Below are 22,401 nucleotides of genomic sequence, written 5' to 3'. Positions count from 1 at the left end.
TGACAGCTCACCCCACACTCTGCTGCAAGTGCAGCTGTTCCACGGCAGAGACAAGAAACTTCAGAAAAACCTTCTAGGCCTTCATTCCTATAGCTCAACCAGATAGAAGTACAAGCTGCTGGGACAGGGCTGTGGGCGATGATGGGGCTGCAACAGTGCAATGCAGCAGGTTGCCCCAGGCAGAGGGAGGCTCATCCCCGTTTCATCTGATGCCATCCCATCCTGTCCAGGTCTGTCATCAAGCCACGTCAGGGAGGGAAGGTGGTTCTCGTCCTCCTGCTGTGAGACCTCCTTCCCCTCCAAGCTGTCCTGCTGCCATTGCAGGGCATCTTTGCTCCACGGAGCCCTGAGCTTCAGGCGGGCCTGGCCACTCATCTCCAGTTCCTGCAGAGGCTCCATCTTGCTTGGCATAGTGGTTGGGTGCCACCGGGTGGCTGCTGGTGCTCTGGAAGCTCTGTTGGCCGGGGAGTGGTGGCAGCCTGTCCCCATGGAGGGACGAGGTCTGGCCCAGGCTCTCCTCAGGCGCTGCATGTTGCTGGTAGCTCTTATACCTGCAGTAACTGTCACCTACTTAGAGGTAATAAAAATATCCTCAGAAATTTAAAATTTTACCTTTTCAGAGACTTTTATTTTTGTATCCATTGCTGGTGTGCACAGAACTCAGTTAAATAGGCTAAACTGAGAGTTTTATTGAAGAAAAATGAGAGAGGCGCATTTCTTGAGGAGTTTTTCCTCACTATGGGGGAGAACTTCTTTACACTGAGGGTGGCAGAGCCTTGTAACAGGTTGCCCAGGGAAGTTGTTGATTCTCCGTCTCTGGAAACATTCCAAAACCACCTGGATGCATTCATATGCAACCTACTCCAGATGACCCTGCCTTGGCAAGATGGTTGGACTAGATGATCTCCAGAGTTCCCCTCCAACCCTCACGATTCTGTGATTCTGTGTGACTGAAATCTTATGCTTCCAGGAGGTCCTTTTGCAAGAAATTCTGGTTTTCTTTCAATTGGCTGATGCCTTGAGAGAGTTGCTGCCTGGCCATATGGCATGGGTACCCTGGTTCACACTCGCTCAGCCCAGGCCATCGCCTCTCATGTTTCCTCTGCACTGCCCTAGTGCCTCCCTAAACAAACTGTTTTCAGAGTTTCTATCCCTGTGCTGGCCAAGGACTTGCTCAGGAACAGCAGCACCCCACCTTCATTTTCTGCTTATGAGTCTCTTAGAGTTGGTCTCTCTCTGTCTGTGTTCAAGATAAACATGTTTTTCTCCTCCTGCACATGAAACCCATGTTAATTTACCTGGTGTGTGCTACAAGCTCCCCATGTGCAACAGTTCCACTAGAAAAAGTTGTTTGTGCTCCTCGACTGAGGTCCAGCCAGGCTTAGAGCCTGGTCTCTTACTCAGGTGGGGTCTTAGGAAGATCTGTACCAAGGGAAAGCCCTGACTTCTCCAGCGACCCAGCACAGGCAGGTGCTCACACACAGACTCACACAAGGCTTCAGCAAGACAGGCAGTGAGAGGGATCAGGCCTCCCCTACCAGGAGGGTACTCCCATTGGCTGAATTATAGCCTTCCTGACACGCCTACAGTGTGACCCCCATTACGTGGTCATTTAGGGAAGGGTCCCCAGCATTTTCAAAATGGAGGTTATTGATCCTTTGCTGCTGATAGATCCCCTTGTTTCTGGGCAAACTGCACCTCTCTGTAACTGACAACTGAACAACCAGTAACTTGTCACTTCCCACCACCAAATGCAACCACACTGCAAACTTTGCAAGAACATCTTTTTATTTATTCTTAATGCTTGTTTTGGTGCAGCTGGACATGGCACAGCAGGGAGTCTGGCAGAGCTTGCTTCTGACTGTTCTGGGATAGGCTATGTTTGTATCATATTTTGTCAGACCAGAAACAAGGTCAAAGTTTGCAGAGCTTAACACACCCTTCAAGTACATACAACCCCCAATGATAAGCCACAGTTTGGTAGGTAATATAAACCACAATTGAGCAATTAGGGCTCTTGGTATGTTTTCATTAGAGGTGTGCACGATTTCTGCCAGATAGCACAAGTATTTAATTTCCTGCAATCAAAGAGGAGGGTCCTAACAGTAGAAGCGAAAACGCAGCCTCTTGCTGTGAAAGCTGTGTGTGGGATTAGTGCAAAACTCGAGTCCTTGCTGAGCCAGGGGCAGCTGGCCCAGTCACTTCACACAGGAGCGGCAACCACTCAAGGAAGCAAACTGCTGCTATTGCATGTCCACACAGGCAAGTGCAAGTCAATTGGTGGCAATTAAACAGAGCTGAAGCTTTACACCTTGGCTGCCCTATGAAAATATGTTGCCTTTTCACACTCGCTTGCAAACAATATGTTCGTGCTAACAAAATCCTAATAATACCAGTCTTTCTCACCTCTTCCTTTAGAGAGTTAAACATGTCCCTGTAATTCACAGAACAAGTTGGGAAGCCAGGGTGCAATATGTATGCCATGAACAAATCACAGTGTCTTTAGTATTCAGCAGTACATTAATGGAGGACTTGGAGTGCTGGGTTTATGGCTTGACTCTATGATCTCAAAGGCATTTTCAACCTAAATGATACTTTATGGGTGATCCCGATTCCTGTCAGATACAGGACTTATGCCTCAGTTCATGCAACTTCAAATTGCTAAAGAAGGAACTGAATATCCATTATATCCATTTTATAATTGGGAAACTATTTGCAAGAGAAAGAGTAATTGTAACTCAACTATGTACCAGTACTAGTACAATCTGGACAAAGGGACTCTGTGCAAGTAATAGTCCAAATGTTATCTGTCTGGCAGAAGAAAACTCACTTCTAACTTTCCCTTTCTTTTCCTCAGAAGACAATTAAGAAGTGGAGGAAGACCACAGGAAAGCTCTGTGCTTCTCCACAAGTTTTCTAAAATCCGAGGAGGTGTGTAGCACACGCAGGATTTGCTGATAGTGAGTGTTTAACAGATGTTAGTCTTCTTTGTAATTTAGAAATGAGATGCATTTCTTACCTGGCTTGTTTGAGGCTGCAGGAGATGAAGGGCCTCAGATCCAAGACTTAAAAGGAAGGAACAAGAAAGCAGGGGAGAGGTAGCTGCCAGCTGCCGCCCCATCATCACCACACATGGTCAATACTGACAGGCCTGTGTCAGTATTGTTGAAATGAGCACCTTTTGGAAAAGATGGAAAAGCTTGCATATCTTTAGACATGAAACACACTGTACAAGTTCAGCAACAAACAAGGATGGTCTGAAGCCTTGAGGGGCAAAAGGTAGGAAATTAATAGCAGCCTTTTCTATTAAGAACACAAATTTAAAGAATAACATAAAGGAATATAAATTCTTGTTAAGAAATCTCCACCCACTGTGCATGCTATAGGAAATACAAGACTGGAGGATTTCTGTCACAATTTTATTTATTTATTTATTTTTTTACAATGCCTGCTTCAATGAAAGATTGAAACAGTCAAACTAAAACAGATGTTATATGCTCATACCATTTACAATATTTACATAATATACAGTTTTCTTTTTTGCTCAGTGGGTAATTATAACAACTTGGGACAAAAGTGTAAGTGAAAAGAAGCACTGGTGTAAAAAGTTAGACTTTCCTGTTTCTGATGTTGCAATGCTTGAACTAACAGAAGTGGCAAGTGGGGTAAACGCTCTGTGTAGTAACCAAGTGTAGTTGTCACTTCATAGTGACAGGTCCTGCTTTATTTACACCAAGCCTAAGCCAGCAGGAAGCTATTACTCTATCTAGAAAATTGATGACTGAGTTCACAATTCATCCCTTCTTCATTTTAACATTGAAAAGCAGAACTGCAGTGTTGAATTTTCTATCGTGCACATAGATAGCGATTAATTTCAAATGTTTTTGTATTAAATACTAAAATATATTTTAACTTTCTTATTATACATGCTATAAAAGTACACTAAAAATTTCAAGTTTCTGAAGTAACAATTACCCTTCTATATATATATATATATATTCTCTATATAATTTTTAAATATTTAGATTTTTTTTTAATACCCAGGATAAAGATATGCTAGCTTCAGTATGGGTGCGTTTTATCATAATGTCTACCAAAGTCCCATACATAACCAAAGCCTCATCTAAAAGCTAGTTTTGCAGGTATTCTACTTTGGTCACCACCTCATTTTCCCTTCCCTTCTTTTTAAAGCACATTTCCAAAGGTAGCTGTGCTACCTTTTAACTTCAGGTTATGCCTTATCCTGAGTAAGAGCTGAATTTCAGTTCCCTCCAATTAACAAGCCAAGTCACACGGCCACTGATGGACAAGCAGTAGGTGGCATTTTTCACCTCTTGGAGTGTTCTTTCAATACAGTACTGCAATCTCCAGGTCAGACATAATTCAATTCTGTCAAATACCTGACATCAACAGGAATTGCTTTAGGCCTGGATTTTGTTCAGTGTACATGGGTGCTTTTCTATACACAAGCTGTACACATGGTACCATGGCCCAAGTGCAAAACAGAGTGCACAGTGGTCTCAGCTACATGGTGTTCAACAAAAAGCAGTTTGAATTTTATAGATATGGCTTATGATCCACCCAAGTGATTTTTTCCATGGTTGCATCCTCAAGTAGCACCAACCTTTTAAAATTTTAATCTTTAATATATATACATACATCTTTTAATAATTTATATATACACACATACACACACACACACACACACATGTGGCCTCAGTACGTTCACCGCAGGAGGAAATTATTTACAGTGAGTTGGAAAAATGAAATTGTATCAAGTTACAGTATATGAAAACAAAATTGGCATTTGTGCTTTTTCTTTGTACAGGAGTAATTTTTGTCATTTCAAAAAAGGTTCATATTTTTATTTGCATCAAGACATGTCACATGATGAAAACAGTTATAAAACAACTAGGATTGAGAATTATAGAGCATTAATGCTCCTCATATACCCCCCTAAGTCAACCGAATAGCTGCTTTCTATAAAAATTCTCCATTCAAACCCCTCTGTGGTTACCCAAGCTTGCTTGAGGATCTTCTTAATAAATGATAACAGCAGAAGAACCATGCATCCTGTCTTGCACTGTGCACATTCAGGAGCTAACAGTTTCTGCCTTCACTGAGAAACACATTTATACATAGGACTTAAACTTCACTTTTTACTCAGGACCTCAAAGTGCTTTTAAAAAGAAGGAAATACCCCGATTCTACACAGCAGTTAAGAGGCACAAGGAATAAGGCTTGAATTACTGTCTCCAGACACTGACCAGGCCGTGGAAACCAAGGACTTAAACTCCAGATTCTCCCTGATCCGTTTACTGGTAGGAGAATTCTATTTTCTCAGGTAATCTCTACTCCTAGATGTACACAATTGTTTATAATGTGTAACACTAACCAAAAAAAATAGTAGTTCCACAGCCCAAACTGCCCAGCTATATTTCAATGAATGTACTTTTCTCCTGAAAGCATGAAATGGTTTCATAAGAAAGCTGCTAAATTAAAAACAGAGGTAGGCTTAACCTTCATAATGGTTTAGAAAAAACAAGTAGTCCAATACAGCAGGCTGTAAGTACTACTTTGACCAGGCTAACAAATGTTTTCTGGCCAATAGGAATTTCAGCACCAGCCTATATAGAAGTTACTGCCTGCCTCATGTGTTCACACTTCAGGAACCACTGGAGACCAAAAAGGTGTTCCTAAGATATACAGTTTTAAACAACTCATTAAAAACTTACAGTGAATTTCATTATTTTTTTTCCTTAACTACAAAGACTGTCAGGCTGGGTGCTGGAGGAAGACTGCTCCCATCCACCTCAGGAACTAAAATACACAGCATGTGTACTGTTACTTTGTAAGCATTTGAATTATTTTAGGAGTAAGAGATCTTTAGTGTCCTAGTAAGAAGTCATAGTATTCACATTCATTTCAGGAAACATTCACCTTTTCCAGACCACAAACTACTCTTCCTATAGCTATTATTTATGTGCACCTTTGCAATGCTTTTCCACAGGCTTCTCGTAAATGAAGTTTTCTTCTAGTCCTCTGTTTTAACAAACTACCCTCTCAGAGATGGCTGAAGAATCCCTTTTTCAACCAGGTGAGATTTCAGGGTTTTATATACACTTAATTGTTGCTCAGGCTGAAGTATCAACAGCTGTTTCAGTAATTTGCTGGGATTTGGACCCCTGTCAATGAAAAAAAAGAAATTTTTTTTTTTTTTTTGTGACTGCAACTCTGAAGAATCTTTTTAGATAGCTTTCCGTTTTTCTCTTGCTGCACAAACAATGCCTTCCCTTTTTAGAGGACACCGAGTTATGGATTTCTCCCAGTCTACATCTTCAGGATGCATGGGCTAGCATTACTGGGAGAGCATACTCTTAGCTCAATGTGAACAGAAACTAAAAGCATTTCTATTTGCTGTCAAATGGGGATACTGAGAAGACTTATGACAAGACTCACTGATTCATCCTTAATCACTGTATCAGAGTTTTTCATCAACAGATCTTTTTTCGTTTAGTATCTGTTGCCAGCCAGATAAGCTGTGTACTACTGAACTAAATGGGAAGTTGGCCAAGTCAGTAAAGAAAATTGCGAATTAAACCAACCTTTCCTAAATATCAGCCTCATTTTTAGCTAGCCACCTAGTTACAGTCTACTAAGATGAACCAAATATAAGGCAAAGAATCTGTTGCTGATATGCATTTACATGCTATCATATGCACTTAGAAAACTAAGGGCTTGTGTTGGTTTGGCTCCTTGACCCACCTCTGCCCTAGAAACTAAAATGACTACAGTAAGAGAATTGTGATTCCCATGATTTCTTCTTGAAAACTGGTGCGGTTCAGGAAAGATAAGCAGGATTTTTAAGAAGTTGTCTCCTTTCTTTAACCACTGCATTTTCATCTTAAACATCCCAAGCCAAGCAGCTGAGAAATACTGAAACTTACAGGAAGAACTGCAGTCTTGCAACCTACAGGCTATTAAGGAACGGCACAGGAAAAGCAGATGCTGCACAACCCTCCCGCCTGAAACCCCGATCCTATACCTTCCTGTAGTCAGTAAATTCTAATAAAACTGCTAGTAGGCTGCTACATAAAACTTTCTGGTATTTTGGATACACGGGTTACCTTTCAGAGCAGTCACGGAAACATTAGGGCATAGCTCGAACCTGACACAAATCCTAGGCAGTGACGTATGTTTTCCTAATAGTTCTGTATTTGAAATATCGCATAAATCATATTTAGAAACCTGCAATCTCTGCTATGCTAAAGTAACTCCTATAAATTCATTATAGAAATATGCTATACATGCTTAAGGAGTTAACATTGTAAAAAGCCCATACCTTATGAAACTGGTGATATAGACATGAACAAAAGTGGCCATCAAGTACTGACAATCAAAGCGATCCATTATCCCACCATGCCCAGGGATTGTGTCTGCAAAATCCTTTTGGGTGTGAAGGATGGGAGGGAAAAAAAAAAAGAAAAGATGGTCAGTGGTTCCGATGAAACACGCTAACGATGTATCACTTGGAAGCAGCACATTAGGGCTGCAAGTAAGCTATGTTTTTGCTACATGAGCCAAAAGTTAGCAAGAGGCTCCTTTGCTAAAGGAGTTTTTAACTGCAAAGGTGAGTCAGGGGGTGAGAAGAAAAAGAAGAGATGAAGAAACTTGTCCACGGTATCGCACAAGAGGACAGCAGTAGGTCAGGTGCAGGTGTGGCAGTGCTGAGAACACTTGCGTGCCTATACATACTTCATTTTGTGGTGAGCCTCTTAAGCTAATGGCTGTCGTTTCTTGCCTCTTCAGAATCTAATTCTCCTCTTTAATACCTTTATTGCTTTATCCTCTACTGGTAGGTATTGCTGAAGCACTTGTTACCAGGTAACGTATATTTGCTGCAAGAGAAGCAGTAACTTGAGGGCTCTCCAGTCCTGCCCAAGTCACCTGCCCTTTTTCTCACTGGATTCTTTGTAACCATAGTTAAAAACCATAATGTGTGCATGCAATATAAATATATTTAACAGAATCAAAAAACCTTGTTGTGAAAAAATCATTGCTACCTAAAAAAATATATTCCTGGTGCAAACAAAGCTCAATACACTACTTTTGTGTTACCTGATCCTGTCTGTAGAACAGCTTTATCAATCAAAATACCCTCATACATCCTTTTAGTCATCCACGCTCACTTGTGCACTCTTGGGGTGAAAACCCTTAGTCATGTGGGGCAACTGCCAGCAAGTTAAACTTATCCTATGCCTGTGCCACACCAGCCCTCCAGTCTAACCTCACCTACACACTGCCTTCAGTAGCAATTCAACAATAACCCTGACTTCCCAGCAGTCCTTTGGTCATCACCTTGGGTCCAGAGGTTTTAAAAGAATATACTTTTTAACATACTACTTTTGAGAATACGTGCTGCTTTTCAGAAGCATTAATTTTCCCCCAAAATCCCTTCTTCACACACACAGTCTTTTGCTCCCTGGACGTACGGGTACAGCAGCGCACGGGGCTGTGGCTCACAAAGTGCCGGGCAAGCTGCTTGGACCGGCATAAGAAAGAGGGGTAAATACAAGCACATGTACAGGAGTTCAGCACAAACAGAGGGGTTTAAACACTTCTGTGCAAAACACATGCCAGTCTGGCAGACATACAGAACAACAAGAACGACGACAAGCAACAGGATAAGATTTACAGCGGTCCTACCAAGACATAAAGAAGGTCGGGAGTAAATTTAGGGGCTGCCCTCTTCCCATACTCCTACTGCCACTTAATACCAGCCAGGGTCAACACTGCCACAAGCAACAGCGCACACCTTGCAATAAACAGAGGTTAGCACATCACAGAATTTGCCAATACACACACTAGTTACAAGGCAGCACCGTATTGGCAAAGGCAGCCAAACATCTCATGCTTTGGTGAACCTGACACACCAGCATCTGCATAACACACAAATACCACTGGTAAAACACAGCCAGCCACAATCTGAAGGGTAAACCACTGTCAGCACTTCTTAGGCATCTACAGGTTGCCTTTCATGTCAAGTATAATATCTCACATCTTGCTTGTCTAAACCACTTCTGCAATGTGACTTGGAAGAGTAATTATCAACCAAACTAAAACCACATTATTCTTAGATTTCCAGCATTAAAGTCACATGCTGATCATGCAAAGTTTGAAGAATAACACACACACACATATGTATCTCTCTGATAAAACTAAGTCCTGCTTCTGATGCTAAATAACAGCTCAAACATAATTACAACTTAGTAGAAACACTAAGTACTACAACGAATTATTTAAAAAAACCCCAAACACTACTCCACTAATTTATCTACTTCAAAGAGAAAACCAAAACAAAACCATCTTACAGGATTCATTACACACCTTGATTTTGAAAGCTCTTTTAAATCCACTGGCAAAGAATCCTCCAAATGGCCCAATTAATGAGGCAAATATTGACAGTGCAAAGCTGTGCATCTGAAATGGGTACATATGCACTGTTTCCTGCAAGAAAAATAATTAATAATGTATTTCAGTATGTTTGATTGTAGGCATTTCAATCTTACACATTTCAAAGGGTCGGTGAGTATATTACATGGGACTATTGCTGGTAGTTCTTCTAAGTTCTAAGCATGGAAGTAATGGCACTAACACACACGATGCTATGGTGATGAAAAGAGTAAAAGTCTGTTCCTAATGGCAGTTACACACTAGCTGAAAACAGAATGAAGTTCTATGAGCTTATTTAAGCTTGCCACTAATTCGGGCCTTAACAAGCCTAAGCCCACTTTCCACAAAAATTCAAAGGTTGCTCTTCAAAAATAAGGTTTGTCTGCAAAATTCTTGAGTGTCATCCACTTCCAGCACAAAGAGAACACAGGTTGGTTCCCTCGGGTGACTCCAGCAGTGCATTTCAATTGCTCTTGGGTGACCACCTCCCCTGTATGAGCAATGCAGAGGGTCATGGTATCAATTCAGTTCTTATCCTTCAAGTCTTACCTGCATTCAGATACCCTTCTAAAATGGTTTAGAAACCCATTTAAGCTGGGAAGTATGATTTCAATTTTAGCCAAAGCCCTTTTTTTTTTTAACTTACCCATCCCAACACAGCCTGAAGCAATGGTGGCACAGAGTACTTCTTCATTTGAAACAGCTCTGAAGGTTCACACTCTGTCACAAATCTGTTGGTTTCACTGTTATATTCCACGGGGCAGACAAAGTACTGATGTTGAGCCAAAAAATAGGAAAACTGAAAAGCAAAACAAGGTCTCCTGAATTAGGTATTTGTTGTTACACTCAAAAATCATATTTTAATGAATGGCTTTGTCACCACAAGCTCAGAGTAATAAAAACCTTTCTAAGAAGAAGGAGTAAAATCAGTCTGTTTAAACTGGAGAATGCCTCAACAAGGCAGATGTTCAGTGCGCTTAGTGATGATTTCCCAAATTGTTTTCCTTTTCATATCTCTCAGATTCATATCTACTGGATGTTTCTGCATTATAAAATCCCAAAATGTTAGCTACTCATATTTTTTTGCAGTTCACTTCTCTATTAAAACTTGAACTATCTCTTCTACCAAGTTTGGCTGTTATTGCTGATCTTGGTGTTATCACAACAGTTACTTATGCAATTATTATGTTCTGTGCATATCATCAGTGTAAGCTGCTTTCCAGGAGAAATGCCTTTATAAAGTATGTAATACAAAAGTACTACTTTGCAAAGCATAAATAATACTATGAATAAATTTCAATTTCAAAATAGGGATGCAACTCACAGATATAACTATTCCAGATATAGTAACAATAATGGCAGAAAATGGTCAATATAACCTGTTTAGGAGAGGTGTAAGCCTTGCCTACCCTTTCCAGCTAGTTATGAATTGGCAGAATTCTCTAGCCAAAAAACCTCTAACTCTTAGGCTTTCAGCAGTTTGAGATGACCGAATTTATCAGTAATTTTACTTCAAGTAAAAATGCGAAGACTGAATCTATACAAGGAAATTTCCATCCCCAGAAATGTTCAAGGCCAGGTTGGATGGAAGTGGAAGGTGCCCCTGCCCATGGCAGGAGGGTTGGAACAGGATGATCATTAAGGTCCCTTCCAACCACAACCATTTTATGGTTCTATGAATGTCCTGTGGTTACTTACAATAAATCCAAATACAACAGTGGAAAAGAAGCCTCCAATGAACCCTTCCCAGGTCTTCTTGGGAGACAGCTAGGCACAAAAGAGAATTAGTCCATCAGTTGCATCACTGAACCCTTTTTTACTCTATTTCTTGACCTTGTTTGTGACAATTATGCTCCTACGTGGTTTTTCAAAGGAATGTGGGGAATAACTGAATGTCAGCAGCTGCAGCTGCTGGCTGTGATAAATAAAGGAGTATGGCTAGGACCTGTCCCAGGTAAGGAGGGAAAGAGCCACAGTTTGGTGCCACTGTGCAGCCTGTGGGAAGGGAGAGCTCTCATCCCATGTGTTGGTGCCTCTGGAGGCTGCAGTCGGCCTCTGGCTGCACCTGACCCAGACTAAGCAGCTGAGCTCCTTTCAAGCAGAAGACTGGGAAAGCTTCAGGAGCATATCTTGGCTCTGTGGAGACCTCTGAAAGCAAGTGCCCATTTAGATAGTGCCAGAAGCCTGACACAACTACTGCTGAGGACACTCCTCAGGACACACCAGCTTCCTGCATACAGCCTGGCTAATTAATACAGAAAATAACTAGGGAGACCAGTGTAGCAAGCTATTTTCTTCACCAAATGCTATCACGTTTTCAATTTAGGAGCAGTTTAATATCAGAACCAACTAAATGCCCAAAACTTAAAATGCCCAAAACTTAAAATGCCCAAAACTTAAAATGCCCAAAACTTAACATGGCAACATCATCAAAATAATAATTCATAGCTTTCTGTGGGGTCTTGCATATTCTACTAGAATAGGAAGATTAATGCTTGAGCCCTTCACAGTGCTACATCAATGAGACCAAATGAGGAACAGGTATATATGCCCTAGTGGCTTATTTCAAATTAGTTTCTGTGCAGTAAGCATGCAGTGAAACCTGCACACGAAATCCAAAAAGAATGTGATTATAAATGGTGATGCAATAGACTAGAACTGTACTACCTGTAATGCCAATATTACATTCACATTAATCCCAGTTTCCATTTACAAATTTTCAGGAAGAGGGTAGTCAATTTGGACTTTTTTAGTAAAGGTGTGCATCATGCAGCTCAGTATGAAGTATTAATACATTTCATACAAGAAACAAAATTGCTATAAATTGTAAAAACTTGTTAGTGAGGAAGCACCTAAGTACCTACCTTAATTAATGGAGTTCTGCCAAAGAAGAACCCAAAAATGTAAGCAGTAATATCATTGCAGATAACACTTGAAATTGGAACCAGAAACCTAGAGAAAGACATTAGAAGTTTCATGGAGAGAAAGAAAAGCTGCCTGAACCTAAACACAGAACAGAAATTCAAACAGCAGCATTTTCTTCTGGGGAATTTTTCTGTAGTATTTAGAAGGAGTTATGTTTCATAATGTGTTCACCTTGTTCCCCCATGAGCAGCATATTTAGCTATACTGGTTTTAGTCTTCAGCCAAACAAGATCATTACAGATCCATGTTAGTTCAAGTTAAAATATTATTTCGGTGCATGAGTTAAAACAAGAACAGGCTGGCTTTTTCCTATCAGGCTTGAAGACTGGTACCACAGTTAAGAAGAAATCAATAAATATAAACATGCTAATGTTTCTGATAACATCAAAACAAGCAAATTCCTTAAAAAGTTTAAATGATAGCTAAATATATAAAAAATTAGTTTTCCTTTCCCCCCACCTTTGTCAGTTTGGAGCAGCCTGTGTTAGCTTTTTAAGTGTTCTTTGCATGCAGACTGCTTCTGAATTTGTTATTCAAGCCCATTAAGCTTTTTTCCCCCCTTTTCAAAGCAGGGATGTATTAATAAGCTAAAAATCAGATTTTGTGACCATCTGACAAACTACCTAGTAAGAGTAGCAGTAAGAAATACTAGGCTAGCAAGGCAAATATGTTCAGTTTTTGGCACATGAACATGATTACTATGAAAAGAATTTCTATATACAAACTTTGTCAAAGGCTTTGGGCTTTCTTTCTAACTATACAACCTTGTCTGCAATAATCTCCTCACATGTTCATATATCAGGAAAACAAAAAGGAGAACATACAGCATTATGTCCTCAGAAGAACACAAAGCACATCCTTCACGTGCTTGTTCCTTGTTTCCCAACTTGTAATTTACCTTGTCCCTGAAGAAGTGCAGGGAAACATACCCTCTCTTTGAAGAGTGGTTTTAAGTAATCAAGTTTAACTGCACTGCCAGAACTTAATGTATCACTGGAAATGAGGCACTAAGATGACCCAGCAATAACCAAGATTAAAACTCTTAAAATATTTTAAGTACTCTGAATTTATTTGAACAGGGAAGGCTGTAGGGAAGGTGGCCAGATTGGGGCTTTCAAATTAAATGGTCCATCTTCAATAGCTCTGAGCAACCTGAAGCTCCCAAGTAATTGAAAAAGAATTGCTGGATATTCATCCATTCAGCAAAATGCTGCAGAACCTATTTGACCAAGCATGCAATCAACATTATTCCTTGCAAGTAAATGAAGCGGTTGTTTGAAATCATCCTACTTGTGTCTGTCAATCTAAAGAGGTTGCTGCTTCCTCTTCTGTATCCTTTACCTCATTGCTCCCAATTCCTTCGACTCCCCTTCCAAACAGACATTAATGCTCCTTTAATTTGTACTGCTTTAACTGTTCCCTCGATTATTCCCTAACCAGATCTACATAAAAGAACCAACCTTTCAATGCAATAGAGTTACAAATCAGTTTATTACTGTCCCCTTACCAGATCATGCCTTCAAAGAGATTTTGGATGACAAGATGAGATTGAGTTACAGTGATCAGCAAAGTGACATGAGTCCATGCGAACTGTTAACAATGCAACAACACAACAGTTAGTGAAAACACCGACCCATACACCTGGATAAATACTGGCGTGTCAGCTAGAGGAGCTATTTAGGAGCTCACAGGGAAGATCAGTTCTGGTGATAATGCAAGAGATGTGTGCATACAGTATATCACAAGTTAGCTGGCTTTCTGAAGCAAGCAGTGAAACTTTAGCAGGTTTCCCCATCACTTACCTCCACCCAGAATTTTTTAACGTGCGGTTTAACACCTGATTTAATAAGACATACACCTTCAGCATGAAAGCAGCAAAGAAATGTAAGCAATGTGATATTCTGTATATACATATAACAGACATGTTAGAACTGTAACAATAAAATGGCAATGAATTACTCATGAAAGAGTCACGTTACATGGATGTGGATACCTTTCATAACAGAATACTCTTACAAAAATGAAAATTCTCAGGATTAGTGAAAATGAAGTGTTAGTTTCTAAGTGCACAGTCATTTAAACAGTCATTTTCCTCAGTATTACTGTACATACTTGGTATGTAATCTGTAGCACCAGCGTGCAACAAAGTAGTTTCCAAACAGTTCCTCAGTAAAGATTCTACAATAGATTTTACTTTCCAAACACTTAAATTAAGAACTGGTAGTTTTTCTATGATATACCAAATTTAAGCACTCAAAGTCTGGGCCATTTAACACTCTTAATATCCTACTTCTTTAATTCTCTTATCACATGTGTTTTCCCATGGCAGCCAGACTCTACTTCCAGATAAGACAACTTGAGAATGCTGAAAGGAAGGGTACAACAAATTACTAAAGGTTTCTGGAAGTATTACCTGCTGGTTAATTAAAGGAGCTCTGCTGCTAAATTTTTAGTATTTGTACAGTGATATTGGAACACCACATAAAACTAAGTGGCTACTCTATGAGAATCACAGAATGATTGGAGTTGGAAGGGACCTTAAAGATCACTTAGTTCCAACCCCCCCCACCATGGGCAGGGACACCTTCCACTAGACCACACTGCTTAGGGCCCTATCCAGCCTGCTTGAACACTTCCAGGGATGGGATAGACTTTCCTTGTCTGTCCAAACATTGTGCTGCCACACCATGGATACATGGCTTCCCTCTGTTTTATTGCAATTCTTAGGTAGTCACACTTTAATGTTTTCTTCGCAGACACCAAGTTGTATGACTGACACCAGACTTTTTCTACCTTCTTTCCAAGAAAGGAAAAAGGGAAAAAAATCATGGAAAAGAAGGTAAGGACTACCTCTTCTAGAAAAACTGCATCTCCCTGACAGGGAAGTTCCCCCACAAACAGGGTACATTATTTTGAGTAAAAGATTTTTTTCCATGTTCATACAGGGCTCAGTAAAGTCCTAGTCTAGAATTAGGGATCCTCAATGGTAAAATGCTACCTAAAGCAGTGTAGAAACAGAGGGGTTAACTGCATCCCCAGAGCTTTAGGAAATCTTTAAGGTTGTGCAATGCCCTGATTGCTCAAGTTCTTTAAAGACAGGAGCTGTACCACATTACTGTTTCATTGTGGCTTCTAGTCATTCCAATATAGAAGTGGGAGTGGGAATGGTGTCAATGGGGTGTTTTGAATTTGTTTAGGGTCATTTTTTGTTTGCTTGGTTGGTTTTAACCTGTAATGTTATAAAATTAGGTTTTGACCTATAAGATACATATTAAAAAAGGGTTCATGCTCTTGATTAGCTACTATGTTGTTTATTAGATGGACAAACACAAGAGATGAGAATGCTGGCTTCTTCTAACAGACCAATGATCTACTGAAATACAACACAGCAGAAGACCAGAGTAGCTGTGAAGTATCACAGAATAAATCTTCCACACAGGGGTTAAGATGAAGTTCTCTTCACAGTACTTCAGCGGGGCCTCTACAAAGTAACACTTGAGTCACAAGAACCACTTCCTACACTGCCCTGAACTGTTTGGCTTCAGACCTGGGAGGGAGATGCACACCCCTTTCTCTAGGAATCTCTTCAGTATCAGCCTATCACTAAGGGAAACATATCATATTGTACATGCACAAGGCCTCACCAAGGACAGATTGTACTGACTGAAAGGCCACATCCCGTGATACAATAATAATAATAATCTGCAAAGTGAACAGATACCAAACGTTCCAACAACACTTGATTTCATGGCATTGTCAATTTAAGCACATTTTCCACACCTCTCTTCTGAACTAGTTTATGAACACAGGGACATGACTGTTTCTAGTGACATTCATAACATGAATGACCACAGCAAAGTGGGTAATACACACCATGTAAAACTGTAGACGATAATGTTTCTTCACTAAACTCAAAACAAACATGCAGAATCCTGTAAAACAAAGCAAGTGTAGTTTGTACCATCTTATATGCAATGACACTGAACTGTGATATACCAGTAATTCTCTTCTTTTGAAGCAGTTTTTAATTCCTCTGCTGCTAGGAGCGTTTGCTTATATTCAGTTAAGTGTACATATAGAATTATTCTCATATAAGATTATGATTTAGTTAACACAGATTTAGTTACCATCAGTAAAGAACATTCATCTCAGTACATACAAGGTCTCATCGTGCACACCATTTTTAGTGGAGGAGGTCATCACTTTTAAAAACCACTCAAAAGCCAGGTCAAAAAATGGTTTTGAATAATTAACAGAAATAAACAAAAGGAAGAGGACCAGCTTGCCCCTTTTCCCCAGACAGCCACACAGTCTTATGCAACACAAGCGTGAAGTGCAGGTGTTGGAGAATTCAGCTGACCAAAAGAAACTTTCTGGGTGGCTAATAGAGCACCTCTTCTCTCCTGTGGCAACTTCCTGTGCCAGCAGGGGTCAGAGGCCCTCAAAAGACCCTAAACCCTGGGGATAGAGCCTTAGTAACTCCTCAATCCTAGTGTGCCAGAGGGCAAATTACACTCTGCCTCCTGCTTTTGCTCATGACTAGCTTGCCTCATGTCTCCCCTCACTGGGTCATGAGGCATTAGTTAAGTTAGTTTCCTCAAGCCAAAGCCAGCTGAAAAAGGTCAGGTTCTGCAAAGCTGGTTTCAAGATTGTGTTCTAAGCACTGAATAGAATTTTTCTTTAGTTTTAAAAAAAACCCAAACAACAGTAGACAGACTGAGAGTTCATCAAAGACCAGGTTTCTCACTACAGTTTTTAAGTATTTGTACCATAGCAGTCCCCTGTCCCTTAAGCCAGACTGAGTCTTCAGTTGATTTACTTTTATGCTAAAGTAATAGTAACTGCATTGCTGAAAACACTGTGGACTATATTTACATGTTCACAAAGCAATACCCCACGAGAGTGCCAGCTTGTGTCTCTTCTTCCTAGAGAGGAGGCTTTTAAAGAGTCTTTGGACAGGGAGGAAATCTATCCATATGGCAAGTATCTGAATGTCTTGCAGACAAACCTAAGACTCAGGCATTTTGACTAATCAGTTTAAAATATATTAGTAAATCCTATTACTGTAGACCTCGCAGAACACTTGCACAGAAAAGCATCAACACAGCACAGAAATTACACACATACAAGTCACGTCCACAGTCTGCTGAAATAGTGTTCACATATTCAGGTACTGAGCCCCAGTTCTTCAGTAATCAAGCTCACTCTTTACCAACTTCTCTTCAGCACTATTAGCTCAACTTTCTCAAGATCATCTACTTGTTTAGGCTGCTTTCTTCTTCTTGGTGAACACAAAATTCATCTTTTCACAGAAAAAATGGAACCACAAACACGTAATTTCCTTGGACATTATGAGGAAAGAGAAGCTGGAAGTGCATAAAGATAGGGAGCAACTATACATATTTTTAAATTAAAAAAGTATAGAAACAAATGCAGCACAAAGTTCTTTCATTTTTGTGATTTCCTACACTTACCTGTTAAATACAGTGCAAAAGATATAAACCTGTGGTAACGAATGAGGAATTGTAGCTGTTCTCTTCTTTGCACAAATGTAGCAAAGTAATCAGCTACAGTCTCTCCGTAAAAAAAGTAGTTCACACACAGCAAAAAGTACCTGCAATATGCAACAGTTAACAGTTATTTTAATAATATGCACTAAGTGCAATTCTTAAAAACAAAAAAACAAAACCAAAACCACAAACAAAAACAACAAAAACCCCACAACAAAAGAGAACACACAAAATAAAAATCAGAAGGGTAGAAAAGATATGCAACAAAACCAAAATTCAAGTATAAATCCAGTTTTAAGGGTCAGTGTCTCCTCTGACAAGCCAATTTTTGTAATTTATTTCTTCTAAAGCAATGACACTAGAAAAACAAACATTCTTTCAGAATGCAGTTGGAAAATTCTTTTCATCCTAAACTATGGCATTGGATACTCCACATGCGTGCAAGTCCATTTCAAATATTCTAAAAGCAGAGAACAAGTATCTGCCATCAATATTGATACAAGCAGTCCTGCGTATTCTTTTCCTGTATCCTAAAAAGGGTAGTTTGTGATTGCTGCGTTGGAAACTGGAAAAAAAGATACTTGCAAAATGAATCCTCTGAGGTTATATGACAGTGAATCCGACATGGGGCTTGAGGATCTGAATACAACTATGCTCTTGCCATCTGGCCTGAGGATTGTCATCTGAAAGAGTTTCTGATGCATCTCCTGCTCCTCTCCACCATGCACTCTGCCTTTTAGCTTTCTTGATTGAGCAGTAATCCTACAGCATTAAATCCATCAACTAACTAGCAAATGCAGACCATGTTCAAACTATTAACAGGATTCTCTCGTCTCATTGAAGTGTCTTAGTATTTAGTATCAGTGGCAAGATGTTAGACTGAGAGGAGCTTTGATGTTAACTAGTGTGGCAGGGCAGAAGAGTTGATTTTGAGCTCCACATAAGAAAGTGACATTGGTGAAGTGCCAAAGTAGAATAAGTGGTAGAGTGCACATTTCCTCCTCTAAAAATTTTGGCAGGACTGCAGAATCATTCGTGTATGATTGCAAAGTAAAGTTGCTTCTAGAAGTGAAGAAGCAAAACGACAAGAGACAGGGAATAACCTAGATATTTCAATTCCTTGAAAAAACTGACAAGACACAAAATCAAGGCAACACAACACAGGTCACGTCTAAGGACTTATCTCCTTAAGCACCTTAAAGACTACATGTGCCCAACACCTTCCCATAACACTGACTAATAAAAGCCTTTATTTTTCCTCCCAGAACTCAGAAGAGTTGATTTCCCCATTTCTATCCAGCCCTATACAAACTGGACATTTCACAGGTGTTCAGGATTTGCCATAAAAATTAATCTCATCTTCTAGCTTTCAGAAGATTCCCCCAACACTGTATTTATGCAGTCCTATGATTAAGTGCATGATTGGAAAGGATTTAGAACTTGTGTGCAATTATTTTAATTCTCTCTGTGTGTGAAGAGGAGCCTTTAAAACACCTGTTCTATTAATTTCTTGTGCAAGGTTAACAGCCAAAAAAAAAATTCAAAGCAGTTCAGGTAACACACATCAGGTAGTTTTCTGACTATGCACACTTTTAGTTTCTACAAGCTCAATTCTGACTTAAAGCATAACTGAAAGCAAACATATATGTTTACATATATACGTATTTATTACAAGGAAAAAATTGGAAGTAATAAAAGGCCAACTGACTTGTCCCAATTCACAGGTGGAACACAACTACAGAATTCTCTATTAGAGACAGATGTCAAGTTTTATGTCCACACATGGCCCACAAAGCTATCATTCCACCACAACAGGATATGAAGAAGATGAAGATTTAAGTTTCACATCCTGACTTACTGAAATTCTTGCTTGCTACTCACCAGCTGAGGGATCTAAACCATGGTAAGTCGTAGGAGTGGTAGACTCTGTAACCAATAGTAATAATTTCATGATAACACTTCACTTGGATGCTTAAGACCTAAGATAAGAGAAATAAAAAACTATGTAAATACACTGCAGTTGTTTCTTACAGACAGTGAGTAGCAATGCAGCCTGCATTAAAGAGAGACATTATTCTGAACTGAAATTCCACTCAGAAAACAACTTCAAAGCAAATACAAGAAAAACTAAAGCTCTGTTTAAAATTAAAAAAAATCTCCAAACCACTATGCATGATGAGAAAAACCCCACATTGGGCTAGCTGCAAGAATATACTTGTGAAACAAAGAAAGGCTCCTGATTTTTTTTTTCATTAAAATAGTTTGACAGCAGCAGGTCAGGGGTGCTGCCTGTAAAGAAGGCTCTCCTGTTTCTTTTGGCTAAGTTTTATCTTTACATTTAATGCGAGGAATATTTTCTAGGCCCAATGGAAAAAACTAGCTGTGCAACACACCTTGGGCAGCCAGGTCTTTCACTTGCAAGCATCTCATTAGGGGCAATTAGGATTTATGATTAGAGGCAAAGCTCATCTAACCGAGGTCTGAATGTCACACCCTCCACGGCCCTCATTTCGTTTTGCTGATCTCACCACTTCCCTGCTTCACCTGCACTAGTCTGGCTGTATGTCCTGTCATGTCTTTGGGCTTCAAAGCACTCTGCCAGTTTTGTCCAATCCACATTCACCAAGCAGATCACCCTATCCAGTTACATGGTATTGCCAAACACAGGCCATTGCTAATCCTGTGCAGGGGCAGGAGTAAGAACTTTCCCACACTGATGGCACGTGTCAGCATGCAAGGCTTTGCAGCATTCTCTTACCACCTGCATTCATTAATACATTTCATCTTGCTCAATGTGTGAACACAGATTGAAACAGTCTTACACCACCTCAGTGAGTTAATTTTGAAGCTTCCCTGTCCCGTGCTCTTTCTTCTGCTTGGCCTCCGTTATAAAACTTTAAATGCAAGAGCAACATTAAGGGATTGCACCTTACAGTGGAAAAGGGCACTGGGGTCCAAAGGCATGGAAGCTTGTGCCTGTTACCTGAGCAGCAGGCAAATCTAAAACATACCTCCCAGCTCTTTAGAGCAGTCTCAGGGCTCGTGCTCCAAACCTCACTGGATTACTCTTCCCACAAGCCTCTGGGTATTTTCAGTATTAAGATCCGGTTTTAGCATGATAACTCTTATTTAAATATAAGCTATTTGATTCCAGTGAATTAAATATTTCATGAACAAAACTGGTTTTTTTTTCCTCCATTCTCCTTCTTACCTAGTCTCAAATATCAACTTTATGAACAGTTCATTGTATCAAAAGACAGAGATTTTGCTTTATGGTATAACCGAGGAAGAATTCTATACTAACTTTCATTACTTTTTGGTTGACAAAAACCAAATTACTTTGTCTTGATAGCTTTGCCCATGACTGCAATCTCAGAGTATACCATGAATACACCAAGTCACCCTGCAAACTGATTATGTCCTTTTTGTTCATAATCATCATTTGCAAATGTAACAGACCACTAAAGGAAGGATTGTGAAAATAATCTCTCCAATCACCTACACTTTAAAAGGGCTTTTTTCTGTTGTTTCTTCACACACGAAAAAGAAAATCCTCCACTAAAGAAACAACAGATTACTAGTTTGTCATGTCGTTCATCTGAAAACAGGAAATATAAACCAGACTAATTCAGATGTAGAGACTCTAATGCAGATCATAATGCTGGTGAAACAGCATTCCAGTCTCTCAAGACAATAGATTTTATGACCTTTGGAAGAAGAGGGAGGTGACTCAGAATGACTACAAAGATGTTGTGAGATTATGCAGGGAGAAAATTAGAAGGGCCAAAGCGCAACGAGCACTTAATCTGGCTACTGCCATAAAAGACAATAAAAAATTGCCTCTATAAATACATCAGAAGCAAAGGAAGGTCTAAGGAGAATCTCCATTCTTTGTTGGATATGGGGGGGAACATAATGACAAAGAATGAGGAAAAGGCTGAGGTGCTTAATGCCTCCTTTGCCTCAGCCTTTAATGGTAAGACCAGCTGTTTTCTGGGTACCCAGTCCCCTGAGCTGGAAGACAGGGACAGGGAGCAGAATAAACCACCCATAATCCAAGGGGAAATGGTCAGCAACCTGCTACACCACACAGACACACACATATCTACGGTGCTGGATGGGATGCACCCAAGGGTACTGAGGGGAATGTAAGTGCTCATTGAGCCACTTTGCATCATTTATCAGCAGTCCTGGCTAATCAGGGAGGTCCCAGCTGGCTGGATGGCCGGGCTCAGAGTTGTAAATACAGATTCAAGAAGGTGAAGTGCCAAGTCCTGCACTTGGGTCACAACAACCCCATGCAGCGCTACAGCCTGTGGGCAGAGTGACTGGAAGTCTGCCCAGAAGATAAGGACCTGGGGGTCCTGCTGGTTGACAGCAGCTGAAGAACATGAGCCAGCGGTGTGCTCAGATGGCCAAGAAGGCCAGTGGCATCCTGGCTTTTATCAGCAATAGTGTGGCCAGCAAGACTGGGGAAGTGATCATCTCCTTGTACTCGGCACTGGTGAGGCTG

The 22,401-nt window shown here is 40.2% G+C and overlaps 1 protein-coding gene across 1 annotated transcript in view; it reads right to left on the bottom strand.

Annotated features, from left to right (window-relative positions):
• Positions 1-3,405: 3,405 nt before the first annotated feature.
• CDS1 (CDP-diacylglycerol synthase 1) overlaps positions 3,406-22,401 on the bottom strand; it is a 32,183-nt gene continuing 13,187 nt past the window's right edge. The window contains exons 4-13 of the mRNA XM_017820183.1: positions 19,770-19,867; positions 17,853-17,992; positions 16,252-16,310; positions 13,886-13,968; positions 12,318-12,405; positions 11,152-11,220; positions 10,100-10,252; positions 9,388-9,507; positions 7,343-7,446; positions 3,406-6,185 (exon numbers count right to left, since the gene is read on the bottom strand). Of these exons, the coding sequence (XP_017675672.1) occupies positions 6,056-6,185; positions 7,343-7,446; positions 9,388-9,507; positions 10,100-10,252; positions 11,152-11,220; positions 12,318-12,405; positions 13,886-13,968; positions 16,252-16,310; positions 17,853-17,992; positions 19,770-19,867 (1,044 nt within the window). The 3' untranslated portion in view covers positions 3,406-6,055. The remainder of the gene's footprint in view (positions 6,186-7,342; positions 7,447-9,387; positions 9,508-10,099; positions 10,253-11,151; positions 11,221-12,317; positions 12,406-13,885; positions 13,969-16,251; positions 16,311-17,852; positions 17,993-19,769; positions 19,868-22,401) is intronic.

The sequence above is a fragment of the Lepidothrix coronata genome, unplaced genomic scaffold, assembly GCF_001604755.1.
Source record: "Lepidothrix coronata isolate B3197 unplaced genomic scaffold, Lepidothrix_coronata-1.0 Scaffold79, whole genome shotgun sequence".
NCBI lineage: Eukaryota > Metazoa > Chordata > Aves > Passeriformes > Pipridae > Lepidothrix > Lepidothrix coronata.
The sequence above is the reverse complement of the archived record's forward strand: the minus strand, read 5'-3'. Positions and strand labels throughout refer to the sequence as shown.